The 27,721-nt window shown below is 43.3% G+C and overlaps 1 protein-coding gene across 1 annotated transcript in view; it reads right to left on the bottom strand.

Moving 5' to 3' along the window:
* Window positions 1-1,275: 1,275 nt before the first annotated feature.
* LOC138195122 (contactin-associated protein-like 4) overlaps window positions 1,276-27,721 on the bottom strand; it is an 86,917-nt gene continuing 60,471 nt past the window's right edge. Inside the window, exons 8-26 of the mRNA XM_069144208.1 lie at window positions 26,941-27,116; window positions 26,621-26,767; window positions 25,052-25,319; window positions 24,403-24,552; window positions 24,120-24,294; window positions 21,124-21,230; window positions 20,780-20,899; window positions 20,415-20,615; window positions 19,243-19,405; window positions 18,867-18,994; window positions 18,569-18,739; window positions 16,578-16,796; window positions 14,443-14,682; window positions 12,986-13,219; window positions 9,483-9,616; window positions 7,806-7,893; window positions 6,789-7,004; window positions 5,638-5,709; window positions 1,276-4,394 (exon numbers count right to left, since the gene is read on the bottom strand). Of these exons, the coding sequence (XP_069000309.1) occupies window positions 4,198-4,394; window positions 5,638-5,709; window positions 6,789-7,004; window positions 7,806-7,893; window positions 9,483-9,616; window positions 12,986-13,219; window positions 14,443-14,682; window positions 16,578-16,796; window positions 18,569-18,739; window positions 18,867-18,994; window positions 19,243-19,405; window positions 20,415-20,615; window positions 20,780-20,899; window positions 21,124-21,230; window positions 24,120-24,294; window positions 24,403-24,552; window positions 25,052-25,319; window positions 26,621-26,767; window positions 26,941-27,116 (3,206 nt within the window). The 3' untranslated portion in view covers window positions 1,276-4,197. The remainder of the gene's footprint in view (window positions 4,395-5,637; window positions 5,710-6,788; window positions 7,005-7,805; window positions 7,894-9,482; window positions 9,617-12,985; window positions 13,220-14,442; window positions 14,683-16,577; window positions 16,797-18,568; window positions 18,740-18,866; window positions 18,995-19,242; window positions 19,406-20,414; window positions 20,616-20,779; window positions 20,900-21,123; window positions 21,231-24,119; window positions 24,295-24,402; window positions 24,553-25,051; window positions 25,320-26,620; window positions 26,768-26,940; window positions 27,117-27,721) is intronic.

Here is a 27,721-nt window from a genome sequence, read left to right as displayed (position 1 = left end):
TTGAAGTTTGTCAGCAGCATCGACTAAGGAGGACCTAAAACTTTGCGCCCCAAGTAATTTAATTAAATTTTTAATTAAATGGCACCAAATCACAACACAAGGCATCCCAAGTCACTTAATATAGTAAAGTCCTTACAACACAAACACAAACTTAAACAGGATCCCAACAATTTCTGCGAGTGACAGCTGGGAGGAAAACCTCCTTTTTAAAAGGAATAATCTTCCGACAGAACCAGGCTCAGAGTTTTTGCGGCCATCTGTCTCTACCGGTTTGGTTTGGGGAGAGTGGAGAGAGAAAAGAACAGCATAGAGATATGAGACCAGAAACATGCTACTCCAGGGCCATAACAGAAGCCATAAAGATGCAATGGTGGCACAGAATGGAGAATGCAAGAGAAAGAAGAGGATAGGAGCTCAGTGCATCATGGGAGATCCTCCGGCGGCCCTGGTCCATAACGGCATCACTAAAGGACGGCTCAAGGTCACCTGAGCTTTGTCAAAAAGGAAAAGTTTGAAGCCTAATCTCAAAAGTAGCGAGAGTTTCTGCGGCGTGGGGCGGGGCCTGAAAGGGGAAGGCTCTTCCTCTCATTAGACTTTTGGAAACTTTAGGAACCACAAATAGTGTCAGCTGTTTGAGAGTGAGGCGCTCCATTAGGGTAATACTATGGTGTCATTCGCTAAAGTCATTCAACTTCAGCGAATGACACCATAGTATTACCCTCAGACAACGAATAAGAAGGAGTGACTTTAGCGAATGACACCATCATGACTCGTAGAAAAAACTTATCGACTTTGTATTTCACGAGAGAAGTTGAATGGGAGTCTATGGAGCCGGAGCTGTTTTGGACGCAACCCCTAGTGGCTCTCGGTTGTATTGCCCTTCATGGCATTCCGCATCGGCCCCAGAAGCTACGTCCACTTTTATATCCAGTCTGTGGTGTGACGGATAATATAATAATGGTTATGACGGTTTGTTGTTCTTAACCACATGGGTTTAGACATGGTTTGGTTTTCCTAAAGCATGAATGCTGCCTTCAAATGGGGTCGTGTTAACAATGTACACATCAAGAGTCCATATGAACAGCCCCCACCGTAGTATTTACGACATCGGAAATTTAACATTTTTGGTAATCCCAGAGTTCAGGATTTGTGACGTATTTGCTGACGTTCACGGAAACCGCGGAGGCTGTTGAAGTTACATTTTTATTGAATGTTAAGCTAATAAATTCCATTTTTAGTCTAGTAGAGTGTTAGAAAAATTACTCAGAGGCTGGATTCAAAATCAAACATATTGGACATTTATTCTTGCAAGAAGGAGCAAATACATGTATATTCAAAGAAAGATGTCAAGCATTGCTCAACGCCACTCCCTCTGTAGTTCAGCTTTTATACAGTTGACAGTCCCTCCCACTTCCTGTCATATGACTGGTTTTGCAGCTAGTCCTGAGTGCGGTTGTAGGTTACAAGATAAAGCCACGAGATGTCGTAAATTAAATAATAGAAACACCCCTTACGCAACAGATAGATAAGTACATCATAGAATTTCACTTCATGACTCAAATAACGCACATCTACTGTATGACCACAACATCCTTCCTTTATAAAGATGAGCTAACAGGGCATGCCACTACAACAACAATTCATCTTGGTGTTCTCCCTAATGAGGCGTTATTAGAGGCATGAATGTAACCTTTGCTGTAAATAATATCTGGGAGGCCGTGGGAAGCACACTCGCATATCAAAGCTTTGTGTCCGTGTTATTGTTTCAGCTCAGAGAGGCTACGAGGACCTTTGACATCTTCTGCACCGGAGTGCTTCACAGAGCAGCAGACGGTGAAGTTATCGCCTCTCTGCAGACTGACGCATATTAATATCCATCAGAAATGTCACACGGTGAAGAAAAGACCCACCAGAGAAAAAACCTTTATTAGGCCTAATATTAACAGATGCTAATTTATGGTAATTAACTTTGCTGTGTTCTCGGCTTCATTTAACAGAGATAATTGATTCCTACATTAGTTTTTCTAAATCCCAAATGATGTTGCTTTTTTGCAGGTGTTAAAAGGTGTCCATTGATCAAGCTCAAAATTTGATGTTGATCGATTCCACTTTGAGACTCTGTTGTCACGATGTTAATGGAGTCAGTGATAGAAGAATTAAATGTAACAAAACAAAATAATGCAATAGAAAATGTGAGATTATAATTCAGACCAGAGGAAAGATAAATCCACGTCAGAAAGAGATCAATTGTTTTATTTACATTGAACAGAACTGTGTTTGTTACTAAAATAGCTGTACAAATTAAAATCTAACAGCAGGTCTCACTCGTTGACGCTCCAGTAACCATCCAGTACTGTAAAAACCGTTGTGCTGTTCTAGTTCAGAGAAAACAAAACTCAAAGACGACTCCTTAAAAGAATTTAACATTCAGTAATCTGCTCCAGTGTCCTCAGACTGTCGCTTTGCTGTAACATCCTGAATCACCCGGCTGAAGCAGGGTTTCGTCATAGCATCCACACACTGAAGGCCCAACGGCACGTTTGTGTGGCTGAAGAGTGGAAAGCTACTGCTTTTTCCCAGCATGCCCTTTTCACACGTTATCACCTGTGCATTTTATCTACAACTTTTGAACACCAGATTTGTCCACATTTTCATGAAGGGCTTTAACTCAGTTTGAAAGTGTTCCTGCAGAAAAAAAAAGTTTGATATGAAGAAGTGGCTTATGCCAATAATGCAATAAAATGCGGTCACAACAGTGCTGAACAGAGAAAAACTCCACAAAATCCAGTTCTTAATCCAAATTAAGAGGAAAAGCTCACAATTTGCAGTGAAACTGTCCCGTATAAAATGAACGTTTACTGTACGTTCAAGCAGCTTTTTACGTTTCACTGTTACGTCCCCAAACGGCCGAAGCAAATACGATGTTGTGCAGAGGAAACGGTGAGCTGATGTTTTATAGCGGGGCAGCTTTTGTGTTTGCAGGTTGGGGTAGATGGACGGGTCAACTAAACATTAGATACTGCTGTTTGGTTGCAGTTTTAAACAGAAAACAATGTTTTTTTTTTACCGTGACTGTTCTTAACCACTAAACTCAGATTTTTTCCCCCCCCAAACCTAATAAATTTGTTTTTGTGCTCCATGTTCATTACTGTGCTGCGCTCCTTTTAGTCAACATAGGAAAAGTCTGGGAAGCTTTTCATCGCACCTCGTATGTGGTCATTCAGCCTGACAGACTTGTTAGTTGCAACACAGCAGGTTGATTTTTATTTTGAGTTCCTGTGGTCGGCGCACTGGTCCGACCTGAATAATGTCCCAATGAGGCATTTTTCATCATAATCTTTGCTTTCCATCAGCTGATACTTTCATACTTATTGTTCTTCACTGACTCAAGCAATTTGAGTTTAAAATGTAAATAACAAGTTTTGGATGAAAAGATATTGGGAACAAAAAGGCTGGAATATTTAGTACTTGGCAGTAAGTCCTGTATGTCTGTCTCGATATCTTTGACATCTCAGAACTACACTGACAACTGGAAAAAGGGAATGCACGAAGAAAGAAATCAATTCAAAAAGAATATGATGGAAGGAAATATGAGCAGAAAAAGCTGTGATGTAAAGAAAGAAAAATGATGACTTAAACGAAAAATGAGAAATGTTCAATGTGAACAGATGCATTTTGCTTTCCCACAGTTCACACGGTAGGTGCAAAAATTAAAATAAACCAATAAAGAAAAACAAAACATGTGAAAAAGAATAAGAAATTAGATTACGAAGGCTCAATAACTCAAAATACCGAACATTCATTATTCATGTCATCCAAGATCTAATGAAGCCGCTTTATATTTCATACCAACAATTCTTTTTCCTGTAATTCTTTCAGAAAAACGGAGAAAAGACTGATATAAAGTCATCGCTTTAAGATTTACGTCATTATTTATTTACAGTTCTTCTACCGACGGCCTCGACACATTATAAATTCAACACTTTGTATTGTCACACAGTCTGTATAAAAACACAAACACAGAAGGAAAACCAAAAGGAGAAGAAGACAGAACATGAGCGTACGGTTCTGTTTGTGTCTCCCCTGTCTTGTTTCGAGCCACTGTTCGGGTTCAGTTTGTGGTGTAAAGCACTGAGGCTTGACAAGGCATCTCCATCTCCAACGCAGCAGGGTCAGCAGCGAGTCTAAAACCTCCCACTAAATGAAATATTCCTTCTGGTTGTCTGTCTGACCGTTGTGTGAGCTGGCCTGGCTGCTGAACGGCAGCTCCGGGCTGGCTTCGGCTTTTACAGTTTTCACCTCCTGGCTCTGACAGGCCCATTTCCTCCCGTACAGGAACCGGGCCATCACGGCTAACGCAGACACGGTCACGAAGATCACCACGGCGATCACGCCTGCAACGCAGAAACACGGTCAAAGTCACAGCGGCTGGGGCAAAAAAAAAAAATCATGACCTGGCAGCTACCAACCGTGACGTCACCATCTTGTTACCAGTGACCATATTTGGACGAGCTGGGGAAGAGCGAGCGGTGGATCTGACTCGACACTACACTTCCCCAACCTCTTGCGAAAACCTGACTTTGCCCCAGGCCTGTCGATCAAACAGACACACCCCCAAACATGCTGCTTTTTGAAGCTTAATTTCGAATTAATGACGGGATTATTTTCAGATGGAATGCCAGAAATCTAATAAGAAGGAGTGACTTTAGGTAATGACACCATAATGACCTGTAAAAAACAATGTAATGACTGTATTTAATAAGACAAGTTCAATGGGAGTCTATGGAGCCTTTTGGTGCCAACCTCTAGTGGTCCTCGGTGGTATTGCAGCTTAAAGCACTTCTGCATTGGCCTTATTTTCCAGACCTGGAAGCCACGTCCACTTTTATATAGAGTCTATGCTCATGAATCACAAATTAATTGCCGGTTAATTGATTTAGAGTAATCTAAAATATACTTTTAATGTGTTTTTTATTTTATTGTTTGCATTTTGTATTTTCTCTCTAAAATGTATCTGTGAGTTTGTCAAGTCGTGAAAACTGAGTTGTTATTTTTGTCCATTTAAAAATGTAAATTTAAAACGTGGATAGCAGATTATACTTTAACGTGTCCTGTTTTCAGAAGGGACACTTTCGAAGTGAAGAAGCAGCACGTTACGAATTAAAACTCAGACTTTAAAGCGACCGGTCAGCGGTCCAACGGGATCGGAGAAAACATTAAATTGCTTTGCTGCATCATTAGCAGTGCAGTCTGCTTATTCTCTCCGGGCTCCCTGGGCAATTTCAGCTATTAGAAGGCCTCTACACTGATGTTCGCAATAATAAAAATTGACAGACGTTGTTCTCGGAGTCTAAAGTCATTTGTATTATAATTAGTTGCGTTTTTTTCTTTGTGTTCTCAGATACGGTCGGGGCGGCCGAGAGACAACTGCGGGCTTTTCATTTACACGGCAAGCAAATTCAATTTTTAATCATCGTTTCACCGTCAGTCCTTCCCCACCGGAGTGAAGATAAAGACACGGGTATGAATTAAAAGAAATCCAAAATATAAGAGCTGGTAGCTGCCACAAGTCTCGTCCTCCCTGCTCGCTTTACAGACGGTTTCTATCTGTGTCTGTTTAAGTTGTTGCCACAGTACCTCCGATGAGAGCCGAGTCACTCCGCATGGCGTTCACTAAGGGCTGACCTGTTCCCACTGATCCAGACTGGCCTGCAAGCACAGAGGAGCAGAAGAAACAGACAGGACGTAACGGGGAAAACATAAAAAAAACAAAAAGGTTCGGGGCGAGAAGGGAGAGATACGAGAGGACATTGCAGAGGAAGGATCGCGGGGGAATAAAACGAGTGATGAGAAGGAAAAAAAGATGAAATGAAGTTGAGAATAAGAGACGAGGGGAAGGAACAAGAAGGCCATTAGAGACATGAAAAATAGAAATGGAGGTACTGTAAAAAGATGCTCAAAGAAGAAAGGGCAGAGCAAAACACGAGTCATGTCATGAACATACAGTCAGAGCAGGAAATGCGTATCAGACACAAAAGCAGCATAAATCTACATGGGCGACCACGGGGTAGGGGAGGATGTGGAGAAGGAAGCGGTCTCATCGTCGGGCCCTTAACTTCCGTGTCATGTAAGAACTTTACTGTCAAGTGCACTGACATAACTTGCAAATCAATGTGGAGGGACTAGCTCAAATTAAAATAAGTGATTCATCTCGGTGGATTTTCACATCATCTTCATATTTTTTTTTTTTTTTGTGCAACGTATGCAACTTTTAGATTTGAGATTGTACAGAGAAGGAGCAAGCATTGTTTTAATGATGATATTAAAAATGAAGACAATTTAGTTGATTGGTAGTTGGAGCTTCTAACAAAGAATAGTTTTCCATGAGAGGGGCCTTTGCTACTCGGAGAAAACTGATGAGGTTCAAATAAAGGCTTAAAACCTGTCACGTATGACCAGAATGTCCTCGCTTGTTAACAACTGGACTGATAAGTCAAATCTGCAAACAAAAAATGTCCTGTCACGTCTTCCTCAGTAGGTTTGTAGATTTAACATATTTTTAGAGAGACGCAAGTCAATAATAGATCATGTTACGCAGAAATGTATACGTTTAAATTATTAGTCCAGATTGCAATCTGCTGTGTGATCTGGCCACCGGAGATGCACTCGTGTAACTAAGAGTACACCACAGTGTATTAAACTGCATACAGACTTTATTAGACACTTAAAATGCTGCGAGTAAGCGGAGCCTAACACCAGTGAAGAAAACAACAAAACATCTCTCTGACCTGACAGGTGGTGCGTCGTTTCCGTCGCGTGGTTATTGGCCGAAGTGGAGCCACAAACGGACTGGACCAGCGGGCCGGTGACGCTAACGGGGCTGCTGTTCGGGTGGAGCAGGGCGGCTTTCAGGGGGCTGACGGAGTTGAAGAGCACGGCGGACAGGCAGCCCGTGAAGCCCAGAGAGGCGAGCCGAGCCAGATCCGGATCCAACTCACCAGAGTCTGGAGAGAAAGACAAGTCGTCGACAGATGGTTATGTTTTTGTGTTCCAGTTGGGTCGTATTGGGTCAGAGTCGATGACCTGCAAGTCCTGAGGCTGTTATGCACGAACAGTGAGCAGCACAGTAATGTGCATTGAGCAGGAGGAAGCCGTAACTTTCCTAAGTTAGTATTTCAAGTTGCGTCACTCGATCAACATCAGCACCCGAGTTACACGTTTTAGCGAGCAGTGGTCACAAAAAGCACGATTTGACCAAAAAACGCGAACTCGGTAAGAAAAACATTTTTATAGTGAGTTTGCATTTTTACAGCTCGTCATATTAATACAATTTTTTTTTAAAAATAAAATACGTCAGAAACATGGAAAACACGAGCATAATTAACATCCATCATCACAGAGCTGATCGCATGGCAGCAGAAGCTTATTTTCGAACATTTACAGGTGAGAGTATTCCTTTAAATTGTTTCCTTAATGTCGGCATAGCAACTAGATTCATACTGCTGTGATTTATTATTCTGTCTTTGAATTATACAAGAAAGTTTGTTATAGTCAAGTATAAAATGTTTTTTTTTCAGTCTGTTACAGAAGAGCCTTGTGTGTTCTGCATCTACATACATTTTTCTGTGTTTGTTCCCTACCTGCTATTTCCTAGACAACAGCGTGTGGCGGTGATGCAACCATCATTAATGGAACTTTTTGAATGCCTCATTGTCTGATACAGCAGAACGTCTGTGAAATGAGTCTGTCTGAGTGCTCTGCGGGCTGAAAGGCCTCGTCTGGGTTTTTGAAGTCGTCTTGCTCACCGTGCACTCTGCCGAGAACCAGCGACCTCGCGCCATTGAATTCCGCATCGGATGTCAGGTTGAAGTTTTCTTTGGCATTCTGATCAACCTGAAAGAAAAATGAAAGGTTTCCCTTCAAAATGAGCCCATAAAAAAAACAATAAACAAACACCTCACAATCCTGGTAGGTAAATACTTCAAAGCATACAAGTGGATCAGTCATTTACAAAGACCTTGAGCTGACGTGATTTAACAGACGTAAATGATTTAGGTTTTGTGATTGTGAAGTTTACCTGAGCTGGAAAAACCAAGAACACAACTCAAAGCATAAAGATGTAACAAACAAAGATGGGTTGAGGCTCTGGCTGTCGTAAAAATCAGGATCTAAGACGAGAAATACTTTCAAACAGACGTCTGACTGGTGTTAAACTCAGTTTGATTTGTGACTGAAAGGGTCGACAAGCATTGCCCGATTTGGCTTTGACTTCTCGGACGAGGGACGATTTCAAGGTGAAAAGCAAAATTCAAATGAAGCGGCAACACCAGCGGTCGTTGGTGATCAACACTGAGATTCTGGCAAGATTTTAGAGTGCAGGAGCTCCTCGCTGTGTGTGGTGAGGAAGATATTTCTAGAGGCAGATGAGCGGAGCGGTGAGGAGCACCACTGATACACAGATTATCGTTCTGCCAGTCCATTCACTCACACTACTCTTTTTTTTTTTTATTGAGGTCATGGATCCTGGAAGATGTTTCTTTCGTTTCTGTGATTGGCGGATGGCTCTTCGATTCAGCGGCCTTGTTGTGTTTGCACATCAGACACACGGCGCTCACCGATCTGGTCACAGTCCATTTCTAGTCTGCGAGTTGATTGTCGTCTCTCTCCCGAGTTGTGACCCAGAACCTACGTGAACCGTTAAACTTTGAACTGACAAACGTCGCCTCATGGCAAGAAGGTTCAGGAGTTCGAGCCTCTGCTGGGGCTTGGTTCGAACCTGGGCATGTTCTCCCACGTGCCTGCGTGGGTTCCCTCCGGCTCCTCCCACCATCCAAAAACATACGTGTTAGGTTAATTGGTGAATGCGAGTGTGCATGTCTCTTTCTGCGTTGGCCCTGTGATGGACTGGCGACCTGTCCAGAGTGCACCCAGGAGCTCCAGCTCCCTGTGATCCTATCCAGGACAAAGCAGGTAAAGACAATGGATGGATGGCCGTGAACATGGTTTGATCCAGGTCATTGGTGTGAAGGAGGTATTACTTGTTACAGGTAATACCCTATCCAATTTCTAGCTTGCTTGATGTTTTAATCACTGTTCTTAATTGTTTTTAAATGTCCTTTTCTTTTGCCTTATGTTTTAATGGTTTTATGTGAAGCACGTTAAATTCCTTTGTTGTTGAAATGTGCTCTACGGATAAACTTGCCTTGCTTTGAGTTCTGTGTGATTTTTTAAAAGCCCGATCTTCAACAAATGAAAAAAAAAAAAGACATTGTGAAGAGTGTTTCCACGCTGACAACACCGGCTTTATTATACGCGAGTATTTCCCTGCAGCTTGTCAACTGCTTTCTGTTTGCCGCTGACGTCCTCTGACAGAGATTCAGATGAGAACAAGAGGCTGCCTCAGGGTTTACACTGACTGAGAAAAATGGTGCTTTCATGTGTGTGTGTGTGTGTGTGTGTGTGTGTGTGTGTGTGTGTGTTACCTGCACAGAGACAGCGTCGGCCACTCTGCTGATGGTGACAGCGTGGAGCTGCCGGTTGGAGAGGTTCTTCACATTGCTCGGCAGGATCTCTGCGTCTTTACCGCTGTCCAGTCTGTACCTCACCTCTAGCTTATCTGCACTCACACAAACCAACAAAAGCAACAACACAAACACACATTCGTCACACATCAGAAAACACAGAAAAAAAGACAAGACCGTCCAAAGAACAAATACAGCTGTTAAAATGTAATCTCTAAAGCTCCTAATATTTAGAAAAATCTCACGCAGTATGTTCTGTACACATAAACACAGACACACTGTGGGTTTTTGGCACACAGCATTATTCTCAACAAATAATGAAAACATTAACAAATTTGTGAATTTATTTATTTATACAAGCACTTTGAGCATCAAAGATTTCCCTTTTAAAATAAATGTCATAAAATTCCCCCCCCCCCAAAAAAAAAGCCAATCGGCTATTTAAAGCAAAAATAAACTACTGAAAATGTATTTAAATATCTTTTTTCACTAAATCTGTCCTTATTATCAAGAGGTGTCTGGATATTCAATGGCAGCAGCTGCTGAACAATAAAACAAAAATATTTAAATATTAAGAAACTTACTACCAATAATGGCACACACAATAAACTTAATTTATATTATTTTGACTGGATTTAAAAGGATTATTTCCTGCAATAATCATGGTGGGAGGAAGATGCATTACAAATCAGGAAAGCATATTTTCCATTCTACAGTGCACTGAATATTTTTTACTCCAATTCATATGTGCACATGTCGTATAATAAGTTTAAATTCTGTTCAGACCACAGTAACAAGGATAAAAGAGTTTCATATATATACATATATAAAGGAAATAAAAAAAAGTCTGAGAAAAAAAAGCTTTTCCAAGTTTTCAAATCACATAATATGCATATTTTTCAGCTCTTCTAATTACTTTTAACACGCACTTGCCTTTTGTACCACACAAGAGAAGTGCGAGGCAATGTTCGTATTGTAATGACCACGATTAATGAGTCAGAGAAAGTGACTGCAGAGCTGCGAGACACGAATGACTGAATGAAAGAGCTTTGAGCTTGGAAAAGGTGAAAAGTGGTTGACCACTGAACTTTCCTCTTCTCAGAGGTTGTTGACACCCGATCTCCACATGTCCTTGATGTCCTACTGTTGCTGAGTGGGTCTTAAATGAAAATACATTTGTTCTCTTTCAGCACTTTGAAGTTGTGGTAGCTATTTAATAACGCATAGATGAATCATGACTACAAGTGCAGGAGAAAAGCATCTGTTTCCTCTCAGATGTGCAGTGATGGAGAAACAAGAGGAAATAAAGGCATTCATATCCTCAATTATAAGAAACCAAATAGAAATTGGTAGAAACCAAATAGAAATTTGGATTATCAAGGATAATAGTTTACAATCTCCTATAAATAATTCACAGTAGGGTTGGAGAGTTTTGTGTGTAATTTAGGTTGGTCTGCAATTATATCTGTACAAACACAGTATAAAAATGAGGCATCAGGAATTTGAGAATCAGCTGCTGCTGCTGCAAAAAGCCTCTGACCGGCCTTTTTAATACAACAAACAATATTAATACTTCTTATGATATCAGTGTGTGCTGGTGCTCCGTTTGGCTTCTCTTCAGTGTGATGTTCAGTGAAACAGCTTCTGAATGTCTTAAATTTTTACAAAGAGACAAACAAGAAGATTTCCCAAAACTGTGTCTGTTCACGGCTGCATTACAACACAACAATAATGTCACTTTCATAATGCAATAAGGAGAAGATCATAATGGATTATTAAATCAAGTTTCATGTTTCTGAAAGTCAACTTTCACACCAAAACTAGAATGAAATGGAAACCGAGACAAAAGACTCAGAAGCAGTTTGATGGGCTAAAACCACCAAAAGGAAAAAGTTGGTAAAATGTTTTTTTTTTTTTTGTTTTGTTTTGTTTTTTTACTGTCATCAAATCAGAGGAAAGGACCAAAACAAACAACCACTCTCCAAAGCGCTCAGCTCTAAACTCGTTGATGGGAATTCGAATTTGGCTCCACAAATCAATTGTTGTTTGTGACAACCCACCGTGACATGTCAATCAAACAAGACACGCCCCCAAAGAAACCTCTCTTTGAGGCCTAATATCTAATTCATTATGGAACTATTTGAGACCGACCACCAGCACTCTGATCCGAAGGAGAGGATTTATCTGGTGAAACAATAATGACTTGTGGAAAAAACATGATTGAGTTGGTAATTCATTAGAGCAGTCGATGCTTTTTGAATGGTTGCCTATTGGAGGTTTCTGGGAGGCAGCCCCTTGTGGCCCTCTGTGGTATTGCATTTTAAGGCCCTTTGCTAATGGACTTTTCAGCGCCGTCCACTTTTCATATGCACCCAATGGTATGGTCACTTGGTTTTCTTGTTGGATTTATTGAAAATGATAAAAATATGATTTAAAGTTATTCAAAGTTACAATTTAAAGTTATGAAATAAAATACCAAAACAGTGCTGAACAGGACACAATTTGCCCGTTCAAACTTACACAAAGGTGACAATGCCTCCTTTAACACAGCAGAGCACGAACCCAGCTGCTCACAGTGTAAGCGCACAGTTTTATCGGCAAAAGAAACCTGTTAAAAAATTTTAATGGGGTGTTTCGGCTTTTCCTGTAGACTGCCACATCACCATGGTAACTCTAACGACCTGTTGGCCATCAATTTCCTCCAGTCCGGGTTATTAAAATAGACCATTCACAGCCTATTTACAGTTAATCTAGGTAGACTCCTGCTTATAATAGGTTTATCAGCCTTCTTTGTCCTCTGCAAATCACATGACCCCCTGCTTGGCTTTTTTTTTTTTCTGTCTGAACTCACGACGAGTTGATTTAGCACAGAAGTGCATGGCAGCAGAAGAGAGAAGGATGATGAGAGGAATGAGAAGGTGAGTGGAAAGTTGGGGCAGAAGAAGATGAGAAGTTTAACGAGTGTTGGTTTAGGAGAAGGTGAGGAAGAGGAGGAGGTTGGATGAGGCCATAAAGTCTGCACACATTAGCTCCTTTACTGTATTGTTGATATAATCTAACTGCTGATGCATAATCAAAAAACAAAAACAACAAACTCAGAGGCTTTTGTAATCAGCAGCACAAACTGATAAAGAAAACATTAAACAAATTGGGATGTTTTAATTGGTCAAAATATATAAATTGTATGTAAATAAAGTTTTTTTTGTTGGTAATACTAACTCAACAATTTGTGTAAATTAAAACTCTATAGTTGTACCAAGCATCTTCAATATTGATACTACACGGGATTACCGAGGGTCATCCGGTGAAGGAAACAAGAACAAATAACTGGATGCGGAGCTTCTTCCCAGGATAAAACAAAGGAAACGAAAGTTCATAATGATTCCACAAAGACCGAGTCGATGCGTCGAACCAACAGAGATATAAATACTCCTTTTTAAAAGTACAAAGATCGGAGCTCTCACCGTGCTTGTTGAGCAGCACGGCCAGGTACTCTCTATCGGAGGAGCCGACGAAGAGGAGCAGAGCGGGACTCTGGCTGGTCCTGAAGCTGAGGGACACGTTTTCTGCTCTCGGCGTCATGTCGGAGGAGGACGAGGAAGACGGGAGGGCGCCGCCGCTCCTGTTCGGCTCGCCCACCATCTGCTCCTCGAAGGTGTAGCTGACGGATGTTCCCGACTTGAAGCTGGCGGAAACCTCTGCAGGGAGAAAGTCAGAAAGTTTGATGATCAAACAGGAGTTCCAGCAGCTTTCTCATTTGTTGAACTGGTGGCAGGGCAAGAAAAAGGATGAACATCCAATGAGCGTGTTTTCATATTTTGCAATGAAAAAGTAGATTTTTCCTTTGTGTTTCACCTGATAAATGAGGCCCAACAACATTTCATCCAGAGCAGACGCTCTCTACACATTTCACTTTACCACATCCACTTCTCCCAGATGCAGTATGACAGGATGATTTGCATTTAAATTTGCATCGGTACATCCAGGATTCTTCCCACTGACTCTAACTAACAATTAATCTCGCAGGGGGAACATATGCACAGCGCCTCCACTGCACTGACAACGCCTAATTAGTGAGCTGCTGAAAAGGCAGCCCCGGCTGACAGGTGTAAAAAAAAAATATACAATACAAAATCTGGCTTTCTAATTATGACACCATCGAGTATTATGGTTGTGATTTACGTTGCAGATATGACCTGTGGATGAATTAATATGAGGCAGCGTTACTGTGGTGATGTGAAGACTCGAAACTCGTTCCTCGTACGATTTAAATAACAAGAAGTCGAGATTTGGAGTCTTGAAGCGTTTTTTGAAAGAGTGTCTGGAATTGAAATGGACAACCAGAGTTTTTATTTTACAGACATTTTAAAAGCAATCTGAAGCATTTTTTGGGGTCAAAAAAATCTGCACGCAGCTCTTGCTTTCCGTTTGTATGTCATGTAATATAAAAAGCCTTTATTGCAGTATGCTAACAATTGTGTTTGCAATTGTACAGATCTGTACAGATCACCTGTTAACCACGTGTTCATCAGTGTTGTCATGACAACGAGGGTCCATCACAAATGGCCTCTTCCGTCATGCGGGTATGAGGACACACTGTTCGAACATACCACAAGATGAACCGTCAGCCAAACACAGATATTGCGACATATAATGAAGCTTATAATCTGCCTCGAGACATAGTAAATGTCCAGTTTCCGACAGGCATAAAGAAGATAAGCAGCTGTGAATAATAGGAATGTGATGTGTTTACCTGCGTGACTGTAGAGCTCCTCTATATCAAGTATGTGTGTTTGATTTTTCAGACTCGATAGTGACCCTCTTTTTGGGTGGAAGATATTTCTTTTGCATATCAAACTGTGTGTGTTATATAGTTACAGACCGTATCCTGGTGCTGCACTGTACGTAAGACGTATGTCACCTCTGTCGCAGAAGGGTCCGGTGTACGCAGAGGAGCCGCAGTCGCAGGAGAAGCTGCTGGTTCTCTCCACACAGCGACCCTGGTTCTGGCACAGCGAGCCGTAGCTGCTGCAGTGACCCGGACATCCCGCCTGAACCCCGGGGGTGATCTTGGCTCTCTCCTCCAGGTCCAGGGTGACGCCATTCAGCTGCAGAGAGCGAATGCAACCCCGAAAGCCCTTCTGCCTGGACGCCGTGCCCCCTGAGGAGACGCAGCAAAAACTTCAGCATGTTGGAATAAATTCTGCAAGTTCTCTCTGTGTGGGCTTTTTCTTTAGGCTGCAACTCATCATTTCTTCCACTGCAATATAATTGCACCGATTTTTTTTTTTTAAAGAACCTGCAAAAAAACTTAAAAATATTCAAAATGAACATGAAACACAGAAAAGCAAATAAATCCTCACATTTGACAAGATGTATCCTGAGCATGTCTGGCATTTATGATTTTGTGCACAAAAGTGACATTTCTGAAGGCTGTTTCCTTCAGTTCCATTATCTGATTTCTGGAGCAAAAAAAAAAATGCAGATGTGATAACCGGTCTAACAGTTTATGTCCATTTCCAGCCACTTGACCTCATGTTCTCAGAGGAATTTAATTGACTTTGAGACATTTCAACCTTGAGATAATATCACTTTTAAGTTTCTTCCAGCCTTGAAACTTCCACAGTTATCCTTCACAGTGAACATCCAGTCTGCTCTGCATTATTTTTGCGAGTATTATTGCATTAAAAGGAATTTGATTTAACAGGTTTGCGTTGCTTTATCTCTTCAAAGTAATCTATCTTTTTTTTTAACTGAACACGAACATTATGTTTTCTAAAGCTAATGCAACCCAAGTACGTCTTTTCATAAAGATCAGATCAGATTCTGGAGTGACACTGACTGATACCTGATTTTATTATTAATGGTCCGAACATACTCTGCCCTCCAGGAACAAAGACATGTCACCGCTCTCCTGCTGAATTTTTAAAGTGACGAAGTGATGAAACGTGGTGAAACACAAACTGGCAGGTGAAGAATTCAAGAAATTGACTTTTCACTTGGTGCCTCTGCGCTTGGCCTGCACCATGCTGAGTGTTGATATCTGGGAAGTTGGGGAGCTGTCAATCTCTCTGACAGTTTGCTTGTCCTGTCTGGTTGGTTGACAGTGACTGGAAAATATATATATATCTCGGCAGAATTTAAAACTCCAAAAGTTATTGTTTTCCAACTTCTTGCTTTACAACCTCCAACCGTCCTCAGAGTTCAGGCAGTGCAACGTTATAATTGTCTCCGACTGCCAAACTGGCAACCTCACCACTGTTATGATGAGATAAACAGCTTTCCAGGACGGCGCAGCTGATGAGGTTCATATCAGTGGCCCAGAGTTTCATCAGGAGCTGTCAGGAAAGGACTTCCTTAACTAATGGACACTACACCAAGGTTACTGCAAAGAAACTGACCACCACAAAGTCACATCCTCAGATATTTCCATCAGTTTGTGGGGATTTTCTCTCCGTCGATGAAGCGTCTATAGAGCAAGTATCGTTAGGAACTTGTTTTCAATCTGTCAGTCTCGATGTGAATCAATAACCAGAAGCTGCAATATGTTCTCTGCAGAGTACAAACTTGGATGTTAAGCTTGAGTATGGAGTTTTGTTCCTGTCTGCGTGCCCTCAGGAGGAGCACAAGAGGCGAGGATGTAAAACCACCAGCCTCCCGGTGGTAAATGTGCCACAAGAGCACAGAGGCGCTTTTTTGTGTGTGTGTGTGTGTGTGTCTGCCGAAAGAAAAAAGTGAGCAACAGAAAGACAGATAGGAGGAGAGCGGAGGTTTTAAGGAACACAAGGAGAAAATCTCTATAAAAAGACCGGTCTGAGAAATGGAGACATCGTGATTGAAAATATCCCCAGAACTGCAGAGGAGTAAAAAAAAAAAAAAAAAAAAAAAAAAAAAAAAAAAAAAAAAAAAAAAATCACAACTACAGGAGACAGAACTCGGTTGAATGGTGAAATGTTTTCGTTCTTTGTTGCCAGTTTAAAAAGGGCAGCTTTGAATTGCATGTCAAATATGTGCAGCAGTCTTGTCTCACACACACACACACACACACACACACACCTATAAATAACTGGCTGTTGAGCTGCAGGTGGATGTGCCCGTCAGCGGGAGCCTCCTGCGTGGCCGCGGGGAGCTCGTCGAGGCGAAGCGAGGCCTCTTTAACGTTCCGCTCAGCTTGAATGCGATGCCACCTGTTGTCGTTCAGCGGGAAGCCGGCCTCCACCCGGACCTCCAGCGGGCCGTTACCCACGTCGAAGGAGAAGATGACCTCGGTGGAGGCTGCATCAGGGGGAAAAAGGAGGAAAACCAGGATTTGTTGTACATATTCGAGAAGAGTCCCTTCTTCGTGTATGTGCCTCCCTGCAGCCTCTTCTTCACTTGCAGTGCTCAAACCCACACTCTGGCATTAATACAGCATTTAAAAGCTTCTGTATATGTATATTTGTAAAACAGAACCTGCATGTCAGAAATTGTTCCCAATTGAGCACATTTCCTTGCTTTGAACACGCTAAACTTTCTGTACTTTTCTCATTAAAAGCTACACTTTAAAGGGTCCCTTCATCTTGCTGAACTCTTTCTTGTCGTCCCCTTTTGACTCCCTTTCACCGAGGACCCGGCCCGCTCCGATGAGAACTTCTGCGGATTGAAAACAAGATGAAGTGGGTTTTTTTGTGTTTTTTTTTTGCAGCGGGAGCTTGAAGCCGGCTGACGTTTTAACACAGCTGGAACTTCGATGAGAAAACCCCTCCCCCCTAAAAAAAACATTCAGACTAAAGTAATGCATCCCTTAAATGATGCAAACGCCAACCGACGCCAACCAGCTCACAAGAACGCCGCACAAAAGAGCAGTTTCCACGGCAACCGTCGACTCGTGGACGTCCAAACTGTCGTACAGTAGTTGCAGCGACCGGCTGCAAAGATAAAGGGCTACTTAAGGTTGTTTTCACAGATACAAGGAGGCAAAGACCTGTATTCAGAGGACTGACATATATTAAAGTATTACATCAGCTCTTTTGAGTTTTTGTAGAAATCTCATTTTTTAAACCTCACAGTTACTTGATTGCTGGAACTGGAGGGAAAAATCGTTTCGCTACTTGTGATAAATGTGCCTTTTATGATTTACGAATAAAGAAAATAAGATTTATAATGATGTGTATTTGTGATTATTTCCTGGTGTTCATAAATGCATTTACCAAAAATAAATGGAACCCAACCTGAGTGAATATCAGTATTCTACATAAGCAGTATATTTCCTACTTTAAATTTATTCATCTAATCGCTTTTATTTGGAAAAAACTTTCTGTGAATATAAATGTCTCAAATGCACGTATTTTTTTTTTTTGCATTTACTACATTTAACCTTCTGTTCAGACCTCCCGAGCTCTTGGTAACGATATCCGCAGAGTTTCCTGATTTGCTTTGTGGTGAATGAGTTACAGTTATAAATTGAGTTACAGTCTTACTTTCTAAGCAAAACCTGGCCTAAAGCCTGAAACTACCATCTCGCTGCTGATGCTGTCCTATTCTTAAAGACCAAAAATTGCAGCTTCATACTATGTAATAAATGTAAAATATGCCACCATTGGTTCAACGATAACAGATGTGACAGCCAGCTGCAGCCTTGAAACTTGATTTCTTGCAGCTTCTTGTCCGGTTAAACAGTATTATTCTCTACTCTTGTTTCCTTCAAGACCGGCTTTCTCAAGAGCTGTTGTCATAAAGGAGAGTTACAACAGCCCCACTATGTGAACTACGAGAAAGTGCTTCAACACCAGCACACTCCAATGATAGAGAGAAATATACTCTCCTGTGGTTATGAAAGAAATGTACTGCAGTGGGCTGCAGCAACACCAACCAAGTGATTTCCCCGCGGAGGAGAAATAAATGGAGGCGCAGCTGGTTAAGTGTGTTTTTTCTGTGTGTTTTTTTAGGGTTGAGAGGGACTGAGGTGGAGCTCCAGGTAAAACTTAAACTCCCGGGTTGATGCTTCCTGCTCCGGCCAAGTGAAGTCTGAATTAGACATCTCACCTGAGAGGTTTTTTTTTACTCACAACTGAGTTCGATCCGAATGAAGTCTTTGATGCCCAGGTTTTCCAGGAAGACGCCGGACGACGAGGTAGTTTTAAACAGGAAGGAGATGTCTGCGCTCAGCTCTCCGTGGAACGTGGGGAAGTGGAGGTACGACGTCTCCTTGTCGAAAAACGCGGCGTTCCAGACGTTTTCTACAAAAAAACACGTGCAGACGTATAAATCAGAGCTCAGGGATCACAGCTAAGACACCAAAAGCAGGTCTGACACGACACAAAAACATGCGCGAGGTGACATCGAGGGGCTCTGAGTGGGACTTACTGTCTCCATGGCAACGGAGAGGTCCCACCTTGTAGGCGCTCTCGGAGCCAGGCCGCTGGACATCGCCCAGAACCAGAGATCTGACGGGGAGCGTTTCCTCGTGGGTCAACAGGCCCGAGTCATTCGCCCTGCGGGGCAGGTAAAGGGAAGGAGGGAAGAAGCAGAATTTAAATAAGAAACCACAAACTAGATGGGAAATAAATAAATATTTACCCCAAGCAAAACAAAGAATGACAAAGCATGAGAAGTGTAGTTGTCTTTATAATGAGTGACGGGAAAGGAAAATAAAAAGGAAGGAAAGGGAGATGTCGCGGAACAAAAAAGGAGACAAAGATAAGATGGCATGTTGTGGCCTCGATGTGAGTGACTGCAGTACCATTCAGTGCGGTCAGCGTCACAGTTGCAGTAGTGTTTGGGATCCACGCAGTTCCCCTGCAGACCGCAGGCACACTGTCGGCTGTCTGGTGGAGCTCCGCCCCAGAAGGTCTGCACTCGTCCTCCAGCCGGACCTCCGACCCACCAGCTGAGAGGAGAGCCCTCTGGAGCACACAGAGACATGTTCATATCAGGCAGGCCTCTTCAGACACACTGACGATACTGTGAGACAATCTGAGTAAAGAATGACACAGTCACAAAGATTCAGAGCATTCGACACTTTACGAACAAACGTTCACAGGCGAAGGGGAAGATCTGTAGCGGCGTGACTGAAGGGGTGAGCCAGCTTAGTGTCACACCAAAGTGTTGGGGGTCGTTTATGGCGTCCGTCTGCTCAAACCACCACCAATGCTTTCCGTTGGATCCGATCCGGCCGTTGTGGTCCTTAACGGATCGGTAATCGCTTTTGAATTTCCTCCGTTTTTTCCCTGCACTGCAGAAAAAGTTAAAGCTAGAAGTTCAAAGACCTGTTGGTATATTTTATAATATCTCCGTCCAGTTCTCGCTGAATTCTCTCGTTGGCTGTAAAGGAGAGGAACGTCAGCACTTTATCGTTTGACCCCGGCGTGGTTTTATGCAGCTGCTCTGTGGCTCGGCTTTTTCACAATGGCCCGAGTGCGGGATGTCCCTCAGGCAGTGAAGCAGGGATTGTGACGATTCCCTCTGACCGATAGTGATCTGCAGTGTTTTCACGCCATCTTTTAGTAATGGCTCAAAGCCCTCAGGACCCTGGAGGAGCAGGTCCGAAGAAAAGTATCTGATGGCACTCTCCACTGACAATGGAAAGCCATAAAAATGGAAAAGAGGCATAATACACCTGCCAGTGCACCTCACATGACACAGGTCATGATAGAGAAGTAGGTTGGGGGTGGTTGGATGATAATTCACCAGATTTTCATGCAGGAAATGTGAATCCATGAGAAAAGCGATGTACTTTTTTTGTTTAAGAAATCTTTTCCTAACCAAGTATTTCTGGTGACGCCCCACGTCGTTTTGTTCTCCTAAATATAACCACATGCTTTTTTTTGTTTTAAATCCCTTGCAAACCAAAACCTTGACACTCACAGGCTGTCCAATAATAATTCTAGCCGTGGGAATATCAAGCAGCGTCACCTGGAGTGTGGAGGAAGCGCGACTTCCTGCAGTGATAGACCACTTCCTGTTCGCAGTGCTCTGACCGGTTGATGATCGCCGCCAACTGCTCCTCGTCAGATGCGTATTCAAAGTGAGCCGCGTGCTGGTTCGTCCCCGGCGACGGGCGGACTGTGGTCAGGTCTGTGTTGTTGTGCTGGATCACCGTCCACGTCATGTCCTCTGGTGGTCGAGAAGGAAAGAGAAAGACAAAATTAATTTTTTAAGGTTGTCTGTGGAAAAACGTCTTACTCAGCAGGGCTGACAGACAGGAAGTAGGATGAAAGGGGGGAGGGAGAACGGACAGCGTGTGTGTGTGTGTGTGTGTTGATGTGTGTGTCGGCTACCTGTCATGTTGCAGTATATGAGCTGCGGTTTGACGGGTCTGCTGCCGTCCACGTCGATGTGATAAAACCCTGACGTGTTGCCTCTGTGTTTGTATGCCTCACAGGACTGCTCGTAGATCGCTGAGGAGAGAGAGACATCGTCATCACCATCATCATCAGTATCACAAAGGTTTGACCTCAGGTCGACCTTTCGCCACAACGACGTCCCAGCAGGTTGTCTCATAAACAGGAAACACACACACACACACACACACACACACACACACACACACACACACACACGTCAGGAGACGCCACGTTTGCGACCTTTGAACCTCAATAACCAACAAGAGTCAGGTGCTTACAGCTGTGGCAGGTGGCTCCACTGTAGCCGGTGCCGGAGCAGTTACAGTGGAAGGTGCTCCACGACTGGCTGCAGCTGCCTCCGTGTTCACAGTGACTGGGAGAACACCTGAGACACACAGGAAACAGAGCACATCCTAAAACTCCAGTTTATACGTCCACTTGTTGAAGGGAGCTCTCTCATGCTGCAGAGTTAAACTGTGACGACAGCCGTTTATTGCATGTTTTTTTTTTTTTTATTTTTATTTTTTTTTATACAGTTCAGATAATGTCCAGTTTGGTGGTGAGAAGGTGGACAGCAAGCGAGCATCACAAATGTTTGTGAGCAAAATCTCTGAAATAATCTCCAATCCCAAACGGCCTCAGAAAGGCTAAATAATAAGAACATAAAGCTGCCGTTACAAAAATTTTAAAAAATACGTTCACGTCTCTTGCTAAAAGTGGCGCCGGGCATTTGGTGGCTCATCTGCCGACCGCGACTCGTCTTCAGCATCGAAAGGTTTTGTCTGACCGGTGAAGTTCAGCTTTGTCACTTGGACCCTTGACAGTTGTTTTTAACAATGTAGCAAAGATAAAAATAAAAAAAAAATAAAAAAAAACCATTCATACCGCTTGTTAAAATCAACGACTGAGGAGTCTGAATCTGACTGTGAAGCTGAAGACGTGAGCGAAACACCATTTCGGACGCGTCATTTCGTCACCCAACATGGCTGAACACGGGTATATAGAGATTCAAAAGACGTCACTGAGTCTGCTGACCTGATTTCTTCCGACCGAGGCTAAGAGCGAAGGCTCTGTCACCATTAGTTTTTTTTAGCTGCGCCTCAGGAGCAGATAAAAGTCCTTTGTGTGAGGATCTCCGGCTACGCGTTCAGACTAATTTGCAACAACGAGGCCAGAAATGGAGCGACTCTATGGAAAAAAAGTTAACAATTAAATCTAAACATTTGCAACATTTGGCTGCCTGAATATACTGTAGTGCTGACAGGGAGTAAATCAGAAATGCTTCATCTGTCACGGTGTGTTGCATCACGCCACCCAGTCCCACTGGATGTGTCACTACATGTGTGTGAGGCGGCGTGAACAGCTGAGGCGAAGGGAAAATGTTCCCATCATCCGCAGCGTCTCCCTACCTGCCCTGAAACACAGTTCACACACGCAGATGAATGTTCTCACTGGAGAATCTCTGGTTTTTCTGGTTATTCTGTGGTTTTGTTGGGACTCGGCAGTGATTTATAATCCTGGAGTTGGTCATTTGTCCTGCAATTAATTAGTAAGTTTGCCATGTGACTTCGACCCTGGAGTTGAGCAAACTATGCTGCTGTTAGTTGGATTTTTTTTTCTCCATCTCAGTCATGCCCTGTGCTAAAGAAAAAAAAAAGAAGCCTAACAAGGAAGACGAAGAGGACTAGGATGTTAGAGACAATGAGAGGAAAGAGACAAAAATAACGGAGACACTGAGAGAGAAAAATTCAGAAAAAGTGAATTATAAGTTGAGGGAGGAATTGAGGAAGAGGAAGGAGTAATAATGGGGAAGTTGAAGTTGGTGTGAATGCAGCTCAGTGGGCGAATGGGTAAACATATTTGAGGGGGGAAAATGAGGCCAGCGAATTGTGACTGCAGCTGATGGAGAGCAGCATGTATTTTTAATCTGTTAGTCAGTGGGAAATTCACTGTTAGAAAAAAGCCTGACTCAGCAGGCTTGTCATATTCTACAGTTTGGTTTTTAGCACCGATTTTCTTTTGCGTCCTTTTTTCTTTTCAAAAGTATAAAATTGGAGGCAGATGCAGCACTTTGTATTTCCTTCTATACTTCGTGCTTTAAATATGCATTTGTTCTGGTGGTCCACCGCCGCCTCCCTTTATCTGCAAACCTGTCTATGTTGCAATCCTTTTTCACGAGCTGCAGAGTCGAGCCACGAGCCCGCCGCTAAATCCGGCGTTCGGATCAATCAGGCGTCACTTATATCTGGAAAGTGCTCTGCCGGGGTTGGAGGTGAGGGGTTGGAAGAAGTGTAAATCAATTTTTCAAGTTGACATTTCACTGAAACAAAAGCTGCTCGATGGATAATATGTTTGCCATTTACCGGCGAGCTCTAATGATTTGGAAAAAAGGTCTAATGTCGTGTTCTGGGAGCAACGTGTTATTGCTCGCACACGGCACAACATTAAACTCACACGGCCGAGCTCGACTTGACATTTCCTGCAATATGGAAAAGAAAAAGGCGACGTATCAGACGCCGCGGTTTCTACGGTGTTTTATGACGAAGATGTGTCGGGAATATTGACCTGTCAGACGGTAATAATGGATTTTTTTTTTGTTCAGCGTACGATATTTTTTTTTTTGCCTCCAGCAGGTTTGTATACAGCAAACGGATCTTAATTCCTTATCAAATATTGTATTGTCTATTAAAAGCAAAGCAGCAGGAGTCAAACACTGCAAGAGTGATAATGACTTGGCAGCAATCAGCAGAAATAAATAAATTAGTTTTGTAACAGTTGCTTATTTAACTCTGCTCTCTGCTAAACATTGATAATGTGTATTTATGTGTCCAGTACTGGAAAGTGTATTTCAGAAACAGTCCACACAGACACAAAGCAAAACCACAACAAAGGAAGCTGCAAATCACATGATGCTAGAAGATGGGAAATAATAGGATTGTTTTCCGAGCGAGGAAACATCGAGACCGAAACACTGTTGTTATATTCTCCGTGTCTAATTCACAGCTGCCTAATAATCCACATGTAACCTTGTTTCACAGCAACCCAGCCGCAGAGTCTTCAGAAGGAGATCAAGAGGCTTTATAGAGGAAGAGCGACAGCAAAATTAAAACATTTTAACACCACTCGATCCTCTTTTGTTTGTATTACATAAAAAAAATATATGTGCAGAACAAACGTTTCCTTGATAAATAAATAAATAAAAACAGAAGTAATACCATATTTAGTCCCCGTCTGTATAAATGGTAGTAAAATAAATGGTGCTTTTCGGTCTGACCTGTCGATGATGCCACACATATCGATCTGCAGGTGACTGTAGTTTCCCATGAGCCTCTGCTGCACCTTGATCAGGTCCACCGGCTGCTTGTCGACAGTCAGCAGACGCATGCAGCCCTGGAAAGCTTTAAAAGGGTTCACACACTCCTGGCTGCTGCTGCTGTCGGCCGGACAACCTGCACAGGAGAGAAAACATCGGTCAGGAAATGAAACGCAAAAAAACCAAACAAAAAAAACCAAAACACGGCCTCCCACCACGAACGTCTCGTTTATCCGTCGCTCACCGCCGAAGAAGAGTTGAGCTCCGCTGGTGACGAGAAACGAGGGAGAGGCGTGGGTGGAGGCTCCTTCGTCTCCGTCCACCGTGACGGTCAGACGTCCTCGTCCTGAGATCAGATACACGGAGTGCCACTGACCGTCGTTCAGAGATGAACCTGAGGGTAAACACATTCATTCTACATCGGTGTCGCCGCTTTTAAGCATCTTTTTACCACTTGTGGTCACGTAGACATGCAGAAACACCACAGCTTGACGTGACTGTATACTGCTGACTGTATGTCTGTGACTGTTGAGGACAGGTATGGTAATCTCTGGAGGGAAATTAACTGTGACAGCCTTACACGGAGGTCAGGGGTCAAACACAAAAACGTGCCATTGGAGCTGGTAACGATTCTGCTCAAAGACTCCTAATTAAGATGGATGGATGGCAATAGAAGGATTAAACCCAAATCCACTCGTTGAAGGATTCACTCTCTGGCTTGTAGACATATTGGGGCCAAGATTGCATTTATATTTCTTGAAATTTGTGACATTTTTGTCCTGTAACTTTAACTTTCCTCTTTGCTGCAGCTATGATGAAATATAGCTGCAGACAGGATGGAGACAGTCGAGGCGAGAGAGGGTTTTAAGTTGAAGGTCGTGCGTCACACTGACCTGCGATGAGCTCCAGCGGTGCCCGGCCCGGCTTGTGGACCTGCAGGTGGAGCCTGGCTTTGCTCAGGTACAGCCACACCGCACCGCCTTGCTTTGGCAGGTCAAAGGTCAGCAGGAGCCCCACCTTGTTCCACGTCCGAAACTGAAGCCCCACCGACATGCCCGTCGATGACGACTCTGCCCTTCCCGGCAACCAGAGGAAACTTTGAGGGCTGGTGAACGTCACGGCAACAAAAACGGGTTCGGCACATGAAAAGGTCACATTGCCCTGAGATAGATGAAGAGGAGGAAGAAGAGGAAAAACGATACGGAGAGAAAAAAATGATTACTGCAAAAGGGGGAAAACACGATAATGCATGAATATGAATTAATTTCCAAGGCTGCATGGAGGCGCCCTGATGCACAGAGATCTCATCAGCGAGTCTCCTTAAAAAGCAAGAGAGTATTACCATAACGATAATAGCCGGGCTTCGGATGAGCACCGGCGGATCTAACTGGAGGCACCAATGTCAGCCAAAAGCTATCTGAGGTCATAGAGTTAGTGAGCGGGGGAGCGGGAGGGTTGAGAGACAGAAAGAAAGGGAGAACGATAGGGAGTAGCGGGTCATCTCCGCAGGCTTATAGTTTTTTGAGGAGTGGCAGTAAATCGACTGCTGGGGGCCAGCGGCAGTGATCTGATACACCCCAGCTTCCCTGATGGGGATACTGGGTTTCTATTTTCAGTTGAGCACGCAACAGCGCCGACACTTGATCAAATCTAAAAAGCTCTTTGTGGGCCAGTTAAGGCGATATGCAGTAATGTAGATTGAAGAGGGGAGAGCTTCGGAGAGTCGGCGGTGTCGTACATCAGCTCCACACACACACACACACACACACACACACACACACACACACACACACACACACACACACACACACACACACACACACACACACACGAACACACACGAACACACAGGCGGAGACACACAGCTTCTCATTTGGAGCATTTATATGAGGGCTGTAAGTGGAAGAGCACTTCAACCATAACATCTTAAATATTAAGACTCAAAAATAGATATTGATTATTTAACTTAGCATCTACTCCTTTATTATCATTTAGTTTATTTTGGTCATGACGCAGCGCTGCTCAATAACATCTTTGCATAGTATAGTTCAACAATAGTCAAAAGCATGACGGTGACTGTGATTGATTACATCGATCAGCCACAACCTCTAAACCACTGACAGGTGAAGCATGAAGCAGTAAACGCTCCCTTTATGGGGATTATAATCTTCAGTTATGACTGAATCTGATTCAGAGAAGTGTTAGATTTATGTAAGACTTCATTTTGGAGGCTGTAGTTTGTGGTGCTGTTGAACTGGACTGGGTTATACCAGCGGGTGCTCCTCATTATAAATATATACCAGCCAATTATATACCAACTGCAACACTGAAATACTTCTTAAACACTGATATATGAAGAATTGCAAAATGCATAAGTATAATATAGATTATTCCTGAAATTCACACACACACACACACACACACACACACATTTTCCAACAGCACATTGGGAGCCAGTTTACCTTCACGGTAACCCGCTGGTCCTTCTGTTTAGCGAGGTCCACCAGGTTCAGCCCGTTGTAAACCAGGTTCTCCAAACAGCCGTGGAAGTTTGTGCTCGACCCGATCGACCGGTGAGAGCCCAGACTCTGGTCGGCTCCGACGCTCATCTGCACAGGGAAACCGCAGACAAATAAACACACACAAGTATGCTGAAAAACTCCAATGGGTGCAGGTGTGAATGTGTTTCTGTACGTTTGCATGTGTTTATCATGAGTTCCCCCTTCACACACACACACACACACACACACACACACACACACACACACACACACACACACACCTGGTCGTGCTCCCAGTGGGTGAACCTCGGTGGGCTCTGCACCCACACTGTGCTTTTGTCCACGGTGAGGTTGAGGCGGCTGCTGTGATGCTCCACTGCGACGTGGTGCCAGTGCTGGTCGTCCAGCAGGCTGCCCACGGACACGACATGCCGGCCGTCGGGAGACACACTCCTGCCTGCAGCGTGGGAGGAAGAGGAACAGGAGGAGGAAGAGTGAGGTGATGGTAGACCGAGAGGATGAGGGGACATCTTGAACTTGTTTGTTGTTTTATAAAACTGTGTTTCAATTTTCCAATTGTTCTCCTCGGGGGCGTTTACTGTCACGCATTTGTATTTTGAACATCATAGTAGGAACTCATCTCCTCCGTCTCTCACTGGGAGCAAAGTTTACAAAGTTAGTCCTCATAAACTGGTAATGACTGCTGTTTTCTAGGTCTCCGAACTGCGTCACACAGAACCGAGTCCACATGTGCAGCGGGGAGACGAACCAGAGACGGCAGGTGACGACACGTAACGACACGTACAGTAATTAACACTAAAGGGGGTCGAGGGAGAGGAAGGCGGGCATGAATAAATGACATTGTTGCTGGCTCTCTTTTTCTCCCTGAAGCGTCAGCGGAGTGAGGACTTTTTCTGCCGAGAGACGGGGAGACGATGCACTCGCTCATTAAATCTGAATTAGATATTGTTTGAAGGGGAGAGTATGTTTTGTGTGTGTGTGTGTGGGGGGGGGGGAAGAGAGAGAATAAGAGGACGGCAGGCTGGGAGACGAAGCTGAATG

Source organism: Embiotoca jacksoni, unplaced genomic scaffold, assembly GCF_022577435.1.
Source record: "Embiotoca jacksoni isolate LCO1_2020_lvr unplaced genomic scaffold, fEmbJac1.0.p SCAF_12, whole genome shotgun sequence".
Lineage (NCBI taxonomy): Eukaryota > Metazoa > Chordata > Actinopteri > Embiotocidae > Embiotoca > Embiotoca jacksoni.
This window is presented reverse-complemented; position numbering and strand designations above follow the sequence as displayed.